This window comes from Chrysochloris asiatica, unplaced genomic scaffold, assembly GCF_000296735.1.
Source record: "Chrysochloris asiatica unplaced genomic scaffold, ChrAsi1.0 scaffold00077, whole genome shotgun sequence".
NCBI classification, from domain to species: domain Eukaryota; kingdom Metazoa; phylum Chordata; class Mammalia; order Afrosoricida; family Chrysochloridae; genus Chrysochloris; species Chrysochloris asiatica.
In genome coordinates, this window is record NW_006408595.1 from 8,106,592 (window position 1) to 8,124,621 (window position 18,030).

At 37.6% G+C, this 18,030-nt stretch overlaps 1 protein-coding gene across 1 annotated transcript in view; it reads right to left on the bottom strand.

Annotated features, from left to right (window-relative positions):
- The window catches only part of ADAMTS20 (ADAM metallopeptidase with thrombospondin type 1 motif, 20), a 246,227-nt gene that overhangs the window by 165,905 nt on the left and 62,292 nt on the right, over positions 1-18,030 (bottom strand). Inside the window, exon 4 of the mRNA XM_006865315.1 lies at positions 11,229-11,488. Coding sequence (XP_006865377.1) covers positions 11,229-11,488 — 260 coding nt within the window. The remainder of the gene's footprint in view (positions 1-11,228; positions 11,489-18,030) is intronic.

Here is an 18,030-nt window from a genome sequence, read left to right on the forward strand (position 1 = left end):
TTTCTACTCCCGTAAAGATTTACACCCTCGGAAACCCTGTACAGGGTCGCTATGGGTCGGAAACGACTTGACGGCACTTAACAACAACAACAACATCATATAGTGCTGGCTAAGACTTCCAAAACAATATTGAAAAGGAGTGGTGACAAAGGGCATCCTTGTCTGGTTCCCATTTGCAGAGGGAGGGCTTTCAGTTTCTTTCCATTGAGAGTGATGTAGGCTGTTGGTTTTGTATAAATGCTCTCGATTATGTTGAAGAATTTCCCTTTAATTCCTGCTTGGTTTAGAGTTTTTATCAGGAATCGATGTTGGAGTTTGTCAAATGTCTTTATGCATCTATCAATATGATCATGTGGTTCTTTTCCTTTTTTTTATTTATGTGGTAGATTACACTGATTGTTTTTCTAATGTTGAACCATCCTTGCATCCCTATTATGAAACACACTTGGTCGTGATGTTTTATTTTTTTGATGTACTGCTGAATTCTGTTGGCTAGGATTTTGTTGAGAATTTTGTGTCTATGTTCATGAGGGATATTGGTCTGTAGTTTTCTTTCTTAGTGATGTCCTTCCCTGGTTTTGGGATGAGGGTTGTGCTTGCTTCATAAAAAGTATTAGGAAATTTTCCGTCCTCTTCTATATTCTGGAATAATTTCAGTAGAATTGGTGATAGCTTTTCCCTGAATGTTTGGTAGAACTCACCAGTGAAGCCATCTGGGCCTGGACTTCTTTAAGTTGGGAGTTTTTTGATGACCTGATCAATTTCTTCTTCTGTTATGGGTCTGTTCAAGTTTTCTACTTCACTCTGTGTAAGTTTTGGTAGGTCATGTTTTTCTAAAAATGCATCCATCTCTTCTAAGTTTTCGAATTTTTTGGATTACAAGTCCTCATAGTATTCTATTATTATCCTTTTGATTTTGTTTGGTTCCATTGTGACATCACCAGTGTGGTTTCTAATGTGAGTTATTTGTGTCTTCTCCCTCTTTTCTTTTGTTAAATTTGCCAATAGTTTGCCAATTTTACTAATCCTTTCAAAGAACCAGCTTCTTGTGCTGTTGGTTCTTTCTATAGTTTTTCTGTTTTCCATCTCATTTATTTCTGCTCTTATCTTTATTATTTCTTTTCTTTTGGTGACTGTTGGTCAGGTTCCATCTGTTGGTCAGTTTCTAATTGTTGGAGATGCTGTGTTAATGTGTTAATTTTGGTTCTTTCTTCTTTTTGGATGTGTGCATTTATCACAATAAATTGTCCTCTCAGCACCCCTTTAGCCATGTCCCAAAGATTTTGGTATGTTGTGTTTTCATTCTCATTTGTTTCTATGAACTTTTATGACTTCACGTTTAATTTCTTCTTTTATCCAGTCACTTTTCAGCAGGGTGTTGTTCAGGTTCCATGTATTTGACTTTATTTCCTTAGTCTTCTTGTTGTTGAGTTCTAGTTTTATAGCATTGTGGTCTGAAAAGGTGCTCTGTAGTGTTTTGATGTTTGTAAATTTATGGAGGCTTGCTTTGTGACCTAACACATGGTCAATTCTAGAGAATGGTCCATGAGCACTGGAGAAGAAAGTATATGTGTTGTTGGATTGAATGCTCTGTACACATCTATGAGGTCAAGTTGGTTGATTGTGCTGTTTAGTTCCTCTGTAACTTTGTTAAGTTTCTTTCTGGTTTCCGTCCCTTTTCAAAAGTGCCGTATTAAAATCTCCCACTATAATTGTAGATTTATCTATTTCTTTATTCAGTCTAGTTAGGTTTGCTTCATGTATCTTGGTGCTTTTTCACTGGGAGCGTAGATATTTATTATGGTTATGTCGACTTGCTCAATTGACCCTTTGATCATGAGGTAGTGTCCTTCTTTTATCACTTATGCTGGTTTTTGTCTTAAAGTTTACTTTATCAGAGATTAGAATTCCCACTCCTGCTTTTATTGTTTATTGTTGCAGTTAGCTTGTATATTTTTTTTTTCCATCTTTTATCTTTTAGTCTGTTTTTGTCTTTGTGTGTGAGGTCTGTCTCTTGCAGGCAGCATATTCAAGGTTCTTATTTTCTTATGCAATCTGCCACTCTCTGTCTCTTCACTGGTGCATTCATTCCATTGGCATTCAATGTAATTACCAATAGGTATGAATTAATTGCTGCCATTATGTTAATGTTTTGGTAGTGCTGTTCACTGCTTTTTTCTGTATGCCTTCTTGTGCTAAGTTTGTGTTTTTTGTGCTATTTTGTTGGTTTCTTCATGTTTGCTTGTTCTGCTTGGAAGTTCATTTTCATGGTAAGTTGTGAAATATTAACTTTCTTGGGGTTACCTTATAGTCTATTAAATTTCTCTATTTAAGAGAATCTATTGTATCCTGTAATCTACGTGACATCCTCACTACCTGGATCTCTGTTCCTACATTTATCCCTTCTTTGACACTGATAGTATTTTGATCTTCGGTTGACTTTCCAGGTCCTTTGAATTTGTTGTAGTTTTGTTCTGTTCTGGACTCTGCTATCTGTCGACTGAGTTCCAGTGTTGCCAGGCCTGTCAATCTCTGGTTGTTCTCTGTTCTTGTTGGTTTTCAGTCCAAAGAACTCCCTTTAGGGTGTTTTGAAGTGATGGATTGGTTTTGATAAAATCTCTTAGATTCTGGTTATCCTGGAATGTTTTGATTACACCATCATATTTAATTGATAGTTTTCCTGGATAGATGATTCTTGGTTGGCAGTTTTTTTCTTTTAGGGTTTTGTATATATCTCCCCATTGCCTTCTTGCCTGCATGGTTTGTGCTGAATAGTCAGAGCTTAATCTGATTTGCTTGCCTTTGTAAGTGACAGTTCTCTTCTCCCTGGCTGCTTTTAGAATTCTAATTTTCTCCTTGTCTATGATTTTGTAGAGCTTCATTATTATATGACTTGACTTTCTTTGGGGTCTACCCTTCCTGGGGTCCATTTGGCTTCTTGAATGTTTATCTTCTCATCTTTCAAGATGTTAGGGAAATTTTCTTCCAGAAGCTCTTCAACTATCTCCTCTGTGGACTTCTCTGATTCTTCCTGTTCTAAAATGCCAATAATTCTTAAGTTGTTCCTCTTCATTTTATCCAGCATGAATCTTAGACTCTCTTCAGATTTTTGTAATCCTTTTTTCAGCTTGCTCTTCAATCTTAGCAGTTTGAGAGATTTGTCATCTAGCTCACTAGTTTGGGCTTCCATCTCTTCTATTCTGCTCCTTTCCCCTTTCAGTGTATTGTCCATTTCTGATATTTTACTATTAATCATCTGGACCCCTTTTTAGGTTTTGAATTGTTTCCACTACTGTATCAATCTTCTTTGATTGCTCTTGTAGTACTTTCCTGACTTCTTCCTTGTTTTCCTCCATCCCTGTTCGGAGCATTTGAATTTGTTTCTATATCATTCTTCTGAATTCTTTCTCAGGCAAATCCCAAACCTGCTCTTCCTCTTCTGGGGAGCCGCTGTCTATCTCCAACACATTTGTCTCAGTTACTCTTTTCTGATTTTGGACATGTTTTGAGAACGTTTGTTGTGTTTGAGATCTTTTGTTTGTCATTTCCAGTAGTTATGTGGTTTTTTTAATGCTTAAATGGATGTTTGTTGTTGTGTTATTAAGCTTACTGGGTGTCTCCTGGTGGATATGCTCAGGAGATAGGCTTCCCTTTTCACATGTAATGCTTAGCAGCTGTAATAACAGCTGTAATAACAGGTTCTTATCTCAATTGTGGAATATTATGTGATATGGTTGTTGCTTGGCTATATGGCCACAATTGCTGTGTCTTTTTAGGTAACGTAGGGAGAAAAAGCTCCCGTGTCCAAGAAAGATATGTGATCAAAAGGACCACTATCAGAAGCAATATAAAAGCAGAGACAAAAACCACCACTTTGAAACAAAAATAAAACTGTAGCCGAGTGGCCACAGGCAGTGTATGGACTCAGTAGAAGCCTCCAGCAGTGGGTGGGGGGGTGTCCGCTTGTTCAGGCTCCTCCTCTAGTCACCACCATGGAGGTTCACAGATAGATGTTGAGAAGTTAATGGGAGAAAGATAGTCCATTGTTTTTTTCTCTGAAGGTCAGATAGGCATCTGTGTGCACAGCGTAATTCTCAAGATAGTTACGTCCTTTTATGTTGGGGTTTTACAGATTGTTCTATGGGTTGTCTGTTAGGCCTGATGTGCCCCTTTTTCTTGTAATATAGGCCTGGGTAAGGGTCCTATAAAGGAGCTCCAGTAGCACAGTGGCCACAAATCGGGCTGCGAGCCGCAAGGTCAGCAGCTTGAAGTCACCAGATGTTCTGCAGGAGAAACACAAGGCACTTTGCTCCTGCAAAGACCCACAGCCTCAGAAACCCCACACAGGGTCTCCATGAGCCGGAACCGACTCCAAGGCACACACCCACCAAGGGTCCCACACAAGTCAATTCTAGGGCTGCAACCCCGAGGTTGATTTCATAAGTAGCCGCCAAGCTCCTTCTCTCTGCACTGTGTGTAAACTGTGGGGTCAGCGCTACACTGTTTTTTTTTTGGGGGGGTGGTGGTGGTGTGCACCCACCCACCTGAAGGAGTCCAGGCTGGGCAAAGAAGGCGTGACAGGGAAGAGGCGGGAAAAATATGTAGAATCTCCCGCACCTCTTTTTGCAAATGTCTCTGCACCGCTTTTAGTGCCAGTTCCCTGTGCTGGTCTAGCTGTAGCCCCCTGTATTAAAATTCTTGAGAAAGGAGTATTTCATGTAGCATTTCATAATTATTTGAACACAATCTTCTCTTTATTTGCTCCTGGGGCATGTTACTAAACTAGCATTCCATTTCATAGAATATATCTTAGGAAAATGTAGCCAAATGTATAAGGCATCATACTGTTCTATAATGCCTTATTTTATATTTTAATATAACCACTAAGGAGTCCTGGTGTGGTTCTGTAGGATAAGCACTGGACTGCTAAACACAAGGCTAGTGTTTCAAACCCACAAGCTGCTCCTTGGAAGCCCTACACAGGGTTGCTGAGTTGAAACCAACTCCATGGCATTTAACAAAGACATAACCTCTCTATTTTGGAGTGCTCCATATTAGAATTTTTATTGATCTGATTAAAATTTATCTTTTAAGCTTTATTTAACCTTTAATTCTTTAAAAATATTTTCCCAGGTATATGCTTTATACAGATCTCATAAATAGTAAAAATGGTAAACATTAACTCATGGCTATTTCACAAAAAATAAAGAAATTATACCAATTGTATTGTTTAAGTTATGCTGTTTTATAAAAATACTAAGAAAATTATGCTTCATTTGATTTACGAAACAAATTAAAATCGCCATTAACTCACCAACCATTTAGAAAATTATTTATGTATAACACTAAAACAAATGCTCATACATGGCATGTTTTGTTGTTGTCAGGTGCCATCGAGTCTGAACCGACTCATAGTGACCCTATGCACAGCAGAACGAAACAATGTCCGATCCTGGGCCAACCCCACCACTGCTGCCACACTTGACGCCATCAGTCTCCTGCACAGGAACTTTTTAAAGTGTTGAAGAGCAGAGATGTCAGCTTTAGGACTAAGGTGCGCCTGACCCAAGCCATGGTATTTTCAATAACCTCATATGGATGGGAAAGCTGGACAGTAAAAAAGGAAGACTGTAGAAGAACTGATGCCTTTGAGTTGTGGTGTTGGAGGAGAATACTGAAAGTATTCTATTCCATCTGATCCATCAAGATGGCTGATCCATCTCCTTGGGGTTCTTCCTCTTTTTCTCTGACCCTCCATCTTACCCAGCATGACATCCTTCTCCTGTGACTGTTCTCTCCTGACAATATGTCCAAAGTATGAGAGACGAAGCTTAGCCATCCTGGCCTCCAAGGCGCACTCTGGCTGCACTTCTTCCAAAATAGATCTATGGGTTCTTTTGGCAGTCCATGGCACTTTCAGTTTGAACAACTGCTTCTTTGTCCAGGTACAGATTCCTCAGAAGTACAATTAAGTGTTCTGGAACACTCATACTTCTCAATGTTGTCTATAGCTTGTCATGATCCACACAATCGAAAGCCTTTGTGTAGTCAATAAAGCATAGGAAGAAAGAGTGACAAACTACTTCCGAATCGCTAATCACCGAAAACTCTACGAACAGCAGAGAAACATTGTCAGATACAAGACCGGAAGGTGGGAAGGCACTCAGAATGCGACTGGGGAAAAAAAATGCCTCCTCAAAGTAGAGTTGACCACAATGACGTGAATAGAGTTAAGCTCGGGGGAGAAAGGCGCACAGAACCTTCATTTGCTGATGGGCCACAACTCAAGATGAAGAGAAACAGCTGTAAACATGACATGTTTAGAGGACCCTTTTATTAAGAAGTACCAAGTCATCTATATTCTAAAAATGCTTTTACCAAAGAAGTAAAGAGATTTTGCTTATAAAGATCACTACTCATTACTTAAGGAGCTCTGGTAGCTTAGTGGTTATGAATAGGGCTCTAACCTCAGGATCAGCAGTTCGAAACCACCAGCTGTTCCACAAGAGAAAGATGAGGCTTTCTGCTCCTGTAAAGATTTATAGCCTCAGAAACCTTGTACAGGGTCACTGAGTTGGAACCGACTCCATGGTATATAATCACTCATTACTTGTTTAGAAATTTCTTTTTGCTTTTAACTTGGAAAATAATTTTTGCCAAAAATATTAAGAATAAACAGAACACTGAGCAAAAGAAAGAGTAGCAGAAATGATTATCTTAAAGTATGAAAGTCTATCATTAGCTTTTATTTCAGTGCACTTTAAAAATTTTCCCCATCTTGAATAGCATAGGGTTCTAATTAAAATCAGCAAAATCAACTAAAACATTGGGGGCAGTTACATAAGTCAATGTAAAGCAAAGAAATAATTTTAGATGATGAAGTGCCTCTAATAATAGTAATTATATTTTAACAAATAGCACTAATTTTTCAGAATAACATGATATTCCTTAAATTTACATTATAATGTTCACATTATTTGTTACAAATTTAACGAAGTCAAACCTTCCTATACACAATGGAGTGTGAAGGTTTCTGGTATATTAGCAAATATTTTCAAGATTACATTATAACTGTAAGTCACCAAGCAGCAAAATAAAATGATTGCTCTAATTATATATAAAAGGATTTGAAAAAAAAAGCTTGTGGACAATTGTATTATCTTCTAATTATATTTTAATAGTGTATATGAACCTAATGCTGGTACTCAAATTCTGTAAGGATGAAAGCTATAGAATATCAGATAATTTAACATCTCTACTATTTGACACACTTAATTCATTATATATACTATACACTGCCGCTGTGTTTGTTTTTCTCACTGATTTTAAGATTAATTCTAGAAATCCTTGGGAATAAACAGAGGCCACTGTGGCACTGTAGGACAAACACTGGACTACTAACTTCAAGGTTAGTGGTTCAAACCTATGAGCTGCTTCTTGGAAACCCTATAAAGATTGGAACTGACATGACAGCACTGAGCAACAAGAAGAAGCTAGTTTTACATTGTTGTTCTTAAGTGCCATAGAGTTGGTTCCAACTCACAGTGACCCTGTATCGGTTTTCCAAGAAGTGACTGGTGAGTTTGATCTGCTGTCCTTGTGGTTCAAACTAACCTTGCAATCTAGTGCTTTATCCCACAGCACCACACTAGTTCTTCAGTTTTACAATATTACAGTTCTCTAAAAATATTACCATGTGACACACATTATTTCTGTTTCACTTCAGACAGTTTAGTAAATTACTACAAATAAAATAATAACTCTAAAAGGTAGGACGGTTGCTTACTTTGTGTAGAGGAGTAAAGGTAGAGAAACCTCTTTTGTCTATAATCCATTTGCTCATTGTTAAAAGCATTCAGCTGTTTTCCCCATCATATCCAAAGCTCAACATAAAATAGGACTTTTAAATTATACTCAAATCTAAATCACATTTTCTTGATTGTTTTTCCTATACTACTATAAAAAAAGGACATTATCAATAATATCCAAGAACATTATCAATATTCTAAGTGTGTGTTTTAATAAATGTAGTTAAATGAGCATTGAAAAATTAGAGGAAAAAATGCCAAACCTGAATGGCTCCTTCCATTTCTCAATGATTGGGATCATCTGGGGATATTTATATGGAGTTAGAATTACTCTTAACTTCATTGGAACACTGGAAATGGACTTTGTAAGTAGAAATGAAACATATACTAAATCTGACAGTAAGTAGTGTGACCAACTGTCCTCATTTGCCCAGAAGTGAGGATTTTCCAGGGACTCTAATACTAAGGACTTCTGGTATGGCACTGTGTGGATCAGAACCAGACTGCGAACCACAAATTCAGCAATTCAAACCCATCAGCTGCTCCTTGGGAACGCTATACATGGTCACTATGAGTCAGAACTGACTCAATGGCACTTAATAACAACAACTAATACTAAGGTGAGGAAAGGACAAGCCAGGAAGAGTTTGCCACACTAAGTTTCCTTTCATTTTTAACATTATTTATAACCATCACTGTTTGGTCACCAATAATAATATCTATATAGACCATAAAGTCTGATCTTTATTTCTAATTCTAACTAACTCTATCTTTATTTCAATATTCTTTTAATAAGGGACAAAAACAGAATGAAGATAGCACTGTTGTTACATGCCACTGAGCTTGTTCCAACTCATAGCAACTCTATGTACAACAGAACAAAAACACTGCCCAGTCTTGTGCTGAAGAAAGCAATAACTTCAGGTAATTCAGAAGTCATCTGAAGTTTAATCTCTGACAGGGAACAAAAGCATTTAAAAAGACTCAAACTCCCTAAAAGGCGAGACTTTCCTCTTCCAAATTGTTCTTCTTTCCCCATCTATCTTTGGAATCCTCCCATCTTCCTCAACTGTGAATGGAAGCTTAATGCAATTCAGTAAGACTTCATCTACAACTGTTTCCTTTTCAACCAAAATCTACTCCTTGCTATTGTTTGTGCTCAGTGCCATTGAGTCGGTTCCAATTCATAGAGACCTTGTATAGGGTTTCTGAGGAGTAGCTGATGGGTTTGAACTGCTGATCTTGTGATAAGCAGTCCAGTGTTTATCAGACAGTGCCACATCAGGACTTCTTCTAGTGGAACTAAAAATCTAAGAAATGATATGAATTGGTTTGTTGTTTCAAGTATTCTCTAAAGAAATTTGCTTGCTATGAAGTCAAAAGGTCTACTTGGTCTTTGTTGAACTCTAATAACTAACTTTGTTTTTGAAGTTCCCAGGGACAACTTCAGATATACCTCAAGCTATGTTACAATACCTGTCCAAATGATACTAACGATTTTTATTTTAAAGTCTAGATAAAAAGATGTTTCAGAGGATGGAGATGTCAACAAAAATATAACTATTTAAAGAACCGAACCTTGTGCTTCTTTACTCCTGGGCACTATTTCCAAAGCAGCAATATGCAAGTTATCTGTCATATACCAGAGTAAAACCTGTTGCATTTAGAAAATCTAGTATTTTCCTTTAAACTCTCCATATTTTTAAACAAATGTCATCTCCTTTAGTCATTTTCAATTGCAAAGTTTACTCCACAGTGTACCACATAACTGAAAAAATTTCCTAACACCACAAATTGGCATCTCCCACATCAATGTTCTCATTCGAATTTTTTTCTAATGAACAGGACACATCTAGATAATCCCATCATTGCTCCTTCAAACTAGAGGAAAGAATATATATATTTTTAAAGCCATCCATCAGAATGAAGTCCTATCCACAAAATTCAATTCAGAAATCAAAATGAGTGCCTATGTTAATGCAAATTTCTGACAATCTTTTTTGGATGTCTGTTTTTTATCTAGCACAATGCCACACGTTCTGAAAAAAAGTATTCCTTTTACTTTAATCATCCACTCATTAATCAATCCATCCTTTCATCCATCCATCTACCCATTCATTCTTTCAGTAAATATTTTTTAAGTGCCATTTCATTCCAGGTATAGTGTTCAGGCAGAGTCCTAATGTGGCACTGTGGGTTAATGCACTGGACTACCAAGTCATTTGAACCACAAGGTCAGTGGTTCAAGCTCACCAGCCACTCCTTGGAAACCTTATACAAGGTCATTATGGGTCGGAACCGACTTGATGGCACTTGACGATAACAACATAATGTTCAAGCAACATAGATCATGTATTCTTAGAATTTATAATCATAAAAAAGTAAAGTCATGCATCATACATACAGAAAATGACAAGATTTTCAGATCTCCTAGGCACAATGAACTTAACTGGGGATTAATTTCTAGCTGAGGAAAATTTACAAATCTATAGATGTGTCTTGGCATGGCGCTCTAGGCTAAGCACTGGGCTGCTAACTGCAAGGTCGGTAGTTCAAACCCACCAGCCACTCCTTGGAAACCATATACCAGGTCACTATGGGCCAAGAACCTACTTGACAGCACTTAACAACTACAATAGATGTGTCCTGGACAACATTTAACCAAGAAGGCCTGAATTCCTGATATGTGAACAGAGGTACTACCAGCCATGAAACATTTTCCAAATAACCTGATTCTGCATAAACAGATAACCATATCATTCCTCAATTAAACCAGGAGACTCCTGAGCCTACATTGGTGCTTTTAGAAATTACTCACACACAACAGATTAAATTCGGGGCTGTCCAGGCAGTCTGTAGAATCTGCAGGACTGGGAGAAACTCAGTGACACCATTAGAGAGCGGTCACTCTTCACTAGCACTGGAGTCACGGCCATGGAACCAGCACCATCATTCCCTGACAGGACTCAGAGCTTCTGTGACCGTTCATCCAAACTTGCCAAGATAGTCCAACTAATAAGAACCAAACACTGTAACTCCGCAAATCATATGCCTCACGTTTCTGAATTGGAAAATGTGGCACTATAGTAAAAACAGTGCCCTGCTGCAGAAATATGACAGTTTTGAAGTTCTGATTCTTCCCGGTCACTAGGGGGCAGAAGGCATTCATGGGATGAAGTACAGGATAATTCATGTTCTAGTTGAGGTTTCATAGATATCAGACTGATTTTAAAAGTGGTCCAAATAACAGAATGGGATACTTACTGCACATTTATCTAAACTAAATTTCAATGAAATATTATTTTTGGCTTAAGCCTACATATAATTAGCTTATATTGAGGTTTAGAAAAATACTTTTTTAATTAAACAGGAAAAATTAAACATTTTATGAAACAGAAAAGCCATGCTATGCTTACTTACAATTGACATTAGAGTTAGTATGTAGTGTTGTAAATTCTGTCCATGATGACGAACCATTTTGGCATCAGCTGTAACCATAACTTCCACATATCTTGGATATGATAAAAAACGTTTTTTCCTGGAATGTAATGGACTTCTTTTATCTTCCAGTGATACATTTTCTGAAGTATATTGTAAAACTATTTCTTTCTTGATATTTAGATCTTCATTCATGTTGCTATAGTTATGAAAGGGTGAACTGGCTTTCTTTATTTGAGTCTCTGCAGGGATAAAAGAATATAATGTAGATTGAATATGACTAAAAATGTTGCACAAAATGGAATACTCAAAAATGTTTAATACTTACACATCTGGTTCCAATATGAAACAATAGAAGGATAAAAAGAAATTGTTATTTTAAATCATTGTACAGTATTATCATGAACATTACTATTCATAATAATGAAAAACTTGTAAAATTTTCACATTTTCAAAACTAACTACATTAAAATTAAAACGAAAACGTTTTTGTTGTTTTAAGTGCCATCGAGCTGCTTCCAACCCATAGTGACCCAGTGTAGGATTTCCGAAGAGCAGTTGGTAAGCTTGAGCCACCAACCTTGTAATTTCAAATGACTTTGCAGTTCAGCGCATTAACCCACAGCACCACACCAGGACTGTACTTAAGTCTTAATTTAGCACGTACACCTATTCAAAACCATTTATTAAGTACTGGATAGGAAGCAAAAATGAAACAAGGAGGTACTATGCTCTTTCAGCATGTAATTAAGCCCTTAAGGCACGGATAGTATTTAATCTCATTACAGAGAACTGACATTACGTGGTGTGAAACTTCATATAACACAAAAGAAAACAAACTTCCTATAACACAAAAGTTAAGCAGCATGTGAAAAGCACTAAGATTACCAGAATATTAATTCATGTAATAATAGGTAGCTTTTCAAACCCATAAAAATGTCAATGTTGGCAGATAACTTCATAATATTGAGTAAATAAAATGCCTAATCAATTTTATTATGCTTACTGACATATCAATGCCTCATTAAAAGTTACTGAATATTAAAAATTATTACAACAACCATTGTAACTCCTGGCTATTCATAGAAACAATTTCTGAATCTTTATTTATGTTGAGAAAAATAATTCATCTCATTTTAAATAAGCAGGAATCCTATAGCTGTTAAGAAACAAAGACTTTTAACCATTAGATAACTATAAATGAACTTCTCTCTCTAATTCTTAAACCGATCCTAGCTTCTAAGATTACTATGCTCATAGAATTCAAAATTTACCTCAGTGGAAAGATTTAGCAAATATGGTTAACTGAGTCCTGGTGTGGTGCTGTGGGTCAGTACACTGGACTGCAAGGTGGGCTTGAACCAAAAGATGGGCAGTTCAAGCTCACCAGCCGCTACTCAAAAAGCCCTACACAGGGTCACTATGAGTCAGAATAGACTCCACAGCACTTAACAACACCACCACATGTATATAGCCCAAAAACTTTTTCCTACTATACTCCTTCTAGGGTGATTCAACCACTAAAATAATCATGACTACTTAGTAGACCCTGTAGGAGACCCCAGATAGATCTATATCCAAATCTCAGGACTCCTTATCAGGTGTAAAAGGTACATATTCTTGCACTGATTTATTTGTTCATCTGTATCATTCATTCAAGATAAAAATCTAGCACATACTATAAGTCAGGAGTCCTGGTGTGGCACTGTGGGTTAAATGCACCAGACTGCAAAGCAGTTTGAACTGCAAAGTCAGTGGTTCAAGCTCACCAGCCGCTTCTCGGAAACCCTACACAGGGTCGCTATGAGTCGGGATCGACTCCATGGCACTTAGCAACAATAAGTCAGGAAGAAGGGGCTCTGGTAGCATAGTGGTTACGAATCAGGCTGCGAACCTCAAGGTCGGCAGTTCGAAACTACCAGCTGTTTCACAGGAGAAAGATGAGGCTTTCTGCTCCTATAAAGATTTACAGCCTTGAAAATCTCGTACAGGGCCGCTATGAGTCGGAACCGACTCCACAGCATATAACCACAATAAGTCAGGAAAGGAGCTCTGGTAGCGTAGTGGTTACAAATCGGGCTGCGAACCTCAGGGTCAGCAGGTCAAAACTATCAGCTATACCGTGGGAGAAAGATGAGGCTTTCTGCTCCTGTAACGATTTACAGCCCCAGAAATCCTGTACAGGGTCGCTATGAGTCTGAAGCGACTCCATAGCACATAACAGTAAGTCAGGAAATGTGTAAAAACTCAGAAGCAAATAACATCTCATAAAGCTTACATTCTGGTGAGACGAGACCAAAAAATTAACTAACATATATTTAAGAATAAAGTTCCAAGTAACTTTAAATACATCAGTAAAATTTAGCCAAGAGACATGCACACATGTATATACTCACACACAAAGCAGACTCACCTATCAGAAATGCTAAATCCAAAAGACAGATAATATCAAGTATTGGTAAGCATGTGGAGCACATGGGACTTTGATGCACTGCTGGTAAAGTGGTAAAACCACACTGAAAAACTATCTGGCAATTTCTAATAAAGTTAAAGATGCATCTACTCCACGACCTTGCAATTCCTCTCCAGGACCTTGCAATTCCTCTCCTTGTATATGCTGTTATTATTGTTAAGTGCCATCGGGTAGGTTCCAACTCATAGTAACCCTGTAAAGGGTTCTCTAGGAATAGCCAGTGAGTTTGAACCACTGATGTTGCAGTTCAAACCAACCTTTTAGTATTGTGTTTATCCTATAGTGCTATACCAGGATTCCCTCCTGGTATATAAATGCAAAAAAATGAAAACTCATGTCCACAAAGATTTGTATGAGAATAGTTGTAGCAGTTTTATTCATAGCAGCTCAAATCAGAAATAATTCAAATGTCCATCCACAGAAGTGAGCAAGGGAGAAATAAATACAAAGCTGCATGAAGAGATGCCTTCCCTGCCCGTATGCAGCTTCCACAAAAGCAGCAAACCAGAAATGGAGGCAGAGACGGGGACATGGAACAAGGGAGAGCAGCTGAGGATTCTAGATTCATGGAAAGAGAAAGGCTGTGTGCTGGTGGCCAGGTGCTGGTGGCCAGGAGGCAGGTTTGCAGAATGTGCCCTTTGGTTGTTTAAATGATTATACATTCCTGAGTGTTTCTGTGTACATCCCAGAAAACAACAACAACAAAAACAAAAACAAAAACAAAAACAAAAAAAAACAGAGGGAATAGAAGCAAATGCTGTTGAATGATGATGCACGGAGAAGATTGTAATTATTGCAATGAAATGATGAGTGTAAAACCGATGCTCTCCCATGTAAGCAAGCTATCACTCAATTCACAATAAAAACTTAAAAAAAAAAATGTTGTTGTTGTTGTTAAGTGCCTTCAAGTCAGTTGACTCATAGCAACCCTGTATAAGGTTCCCAAGGAGCAGCTGGTGTGTCTGAACAGCCGACCTTGCAGTTCAAACCAACATTTTGGCTTAACTCTTTATTCAAATCAATCAGCCGCTCCCCGGAAACCCTCTACAGGTTTACTATGAGTCAGAACCCACGCAACGGCAATTAACAATGACAACACTCATATGACAAAATCAAGACTTCTGTTCACCATTAAGGGGATTGTTGTTGTTGTTGTTGTTAGGAGGTGCTGCCGAGTGTGTTCTGACTCATGGCGACTGTATGCACAACAGAATGAAACACTGCCCAATCCCATGCATCCTCACAATTGTGCCAATCAATCTCATTGAGGGTCTTCCTCTCTTTCACTGACGCTTCACTTTCCTGAGCATGACATACTTCTGCAGACAACATGTCCAAAATACGAGACAAAGTCTCACCAATCTTGCTTCTAAGAACCATTCTGGCTGTCCTTCTAAGATAGATTTATTTGTTCTTCTGGCAGTCCATGGTACTTTCAGTTAAGGGGAGAGGGTAGGTATTTACAATATATACAAGGGAACTTCAAAAAGTTCATTGGAAAAATGGAATTAAGAGATAATGGAATTTTCAACAAACTCACCAGATGCTTCTTGTAAACCCTATAACAAGACCTCTATGAGTCAGGACAGACTAGACAGCACTTAACAACTGCAACAAAATAAGGATATTACAAAGACAAATAAACGTATAGTAGAATTTTCAACTTATTGAGGGATGAAAGGGGGGGCTTTTTATAAATATAAGAAAATAGAAGACACAGTTTAATATTAATATGAAATACAAATAACTCAACATATATGTAGTTGTTGTTAAGTGCCGTCAAGTTGGTTCCGACTCACAGCGACCCTGTATAGCATTTCTGAAGAGCGGCTGGTGAGTTTGAACCACCTACCTTGTGTCGAACAAGCGGACCTTGCAATCCAGTGCCACATCAGGACTCCTGTTAATCTCTGTAGCTACTAAAATAATTACAAATGAATAGTCTACACAGTTCTATGGCAAAATGAACAATGTAGAGGAACTACATAATTTTATACTTTCTTAACACACAATGGTATGTTACTGCAAACTTTTAACACTTTTAATTGGAGAGGTGTGAGTGAAGCGTAGAATAGTAAGCCTATAAATATAAACATTTCAATGCTCTTTTAAAAAATTACAAAGATCGTGTTTTATGTCTATCCAATTAAAAATGAAATCTTTCTTTGAACATCTTTAACTACTTGACAAGATAAAACTTCAATCTTGCCACTTTTTTATATTTCTATATAAAAAGTTTGGCAAATTATGATAAAGTGACCTTTACAAATACCCTACAAAAATGGCTACTATTCAAGGGCTCACACACCAAATCAATTACATCATTTGTATGCAATGCTTCTTTCTCTATTTATGTTTGAGTCAAATGTTAAAATGATGTCTTCCCCTTTATTAATAACAAGTGTATTATGACCCTAAACTAATTTAGACCAAAACAAACCATCATGCAACAAAAATAATCTGCCCACTAAACCATAAAACATTCAAAATGACACCACTGAATACAATCCTTATAACAGCCTACTACATTCTAGAAGGGAATGTTAAAGGATAATAACAATAATTCATAAGAATATAAATTACTAAGACAATTCTGCTAAACAATAATTGTTGTTGTTGTTCTGTGCCACCAAGTCGTTCTAAATCATAGCATCCCTGTGCACAAAAGCACAAAACACTGCCAGGTCCTACAGCATATTCACAATCATTGTTACTCTTGAGTCCATTGCCTCTGCCACTGTACCAACCACTCCATCTCATTGGGGGTCATCCTCTTTTTCGCTGACCCTCCACGTTACCAAGCACGGTGTCTTGCTCCAGATCCCTCATAATAAATCCATAGTATGAGAGACAAAATCTAGAAATCCTGGCTTCTAAGGAGCATTCCAGCTGTACTTCCTCCAATAATGATTTGTTTACTCTTCTGGACATCCGTATTACTTTTAATGTTCATCTCTAACACCATACTCAAATGCATTAACACTTCTACAGTCTTCTTTATTCATTATCCAATTTTCACATGTCTATGAGGCTATTTAAAATATCACGACTTGGGTCAGGTGCATCTGACATCTTTGCTCTTGGAACACTCTTAAAGAGGCACTGGTAGTGTAGTGAATACGAAACAGGCTGCTAATCTTAAGGTCAGCAGTTCGAAATGACCATCTTTCCATGGAGAAAGATGAAACTTTCTGCTCCCGTAAATATTTACAGCCTCGGAAACCCTATACAGGGTCACCATGAGTTGCAATCAACTCCACCGCACATACCCATCACCACCTCCATGCAACAGATTTGCCTAATACAATATGTCATGTCATTTCTTGACTGATGCTTCTAGGAGTATTGATAGTGGATCCAAGAAAAAGGAAGTCTTTGTCAACTTCAATCGTTTCTTCATTTATCATGACGTTATTTATTGGTCTAATGGTGAGAATTTTTGTTTTCTTTATACTGAGGTGCAACCTGTACTGAAAGCTGTGGTCATTGATCTTCATCAGTAAGTATTTTAAGTTATCTTCGCTTTTAGCAAGTAAGATTGTATCATCTGCATATTGCAGGTTGTTAATGAGCCTTCCTCCAATCCTGATGCCACATTCTTCTTTATATAATCCAGTTTACTGGACTATTTGCTCAGTTTTCATTTTTTAAAGTATGGGGAAAGAATACAAGCCTGGTGCACACCTCTCCTGATTTTAAACCAGTCAATAACCCCTTGTTCTATTTAAACGACTGGCTCTTGAGCTATGTACAGGATCTTCATAAGTACAATTAAATGGTCTGGAATACTCATTCTTTGCAATGTTACCCACTGCTTGTCATGATACACACAGTTAAAAGGCTTTGCACAATAAAACATAGGTAAACATCTTTCTGATCGTCTCTGCTTTCATCCAAGGTCCATCTGACATCAGCAATGATATCCTTCGTTCCACATCTTTGTCAGAATCTGACTTGAACCTTTGGTAGTTCCCTGTTAATGTACTGTTGCAGCTGTTTTTAAATTATCTTTAGCAAAACTTTACTTGCATGTGATATTAATGATATTGCCGATGATTTCTGCATACCGTTGAGTAACCTCTCTTTGGCATTGGCACAAATATGGATCTCTTCCAATTAGTTGGCAAGGTAGCTGTCTTCCAAATTTCTTGGCAGAGATGAGTGAATGTCTAGAGTGCTGCATCAGTTTGTTGAGAGATTTCAATTTGCATTCCATCAATTCCAGAGCCTTGTTATTTGCCAATGCCTTCAGGGCAGCCTGGACTTCTTTCAGTGCCATTGGCTCTTGATCATAGGTTACCTCTTGAAATG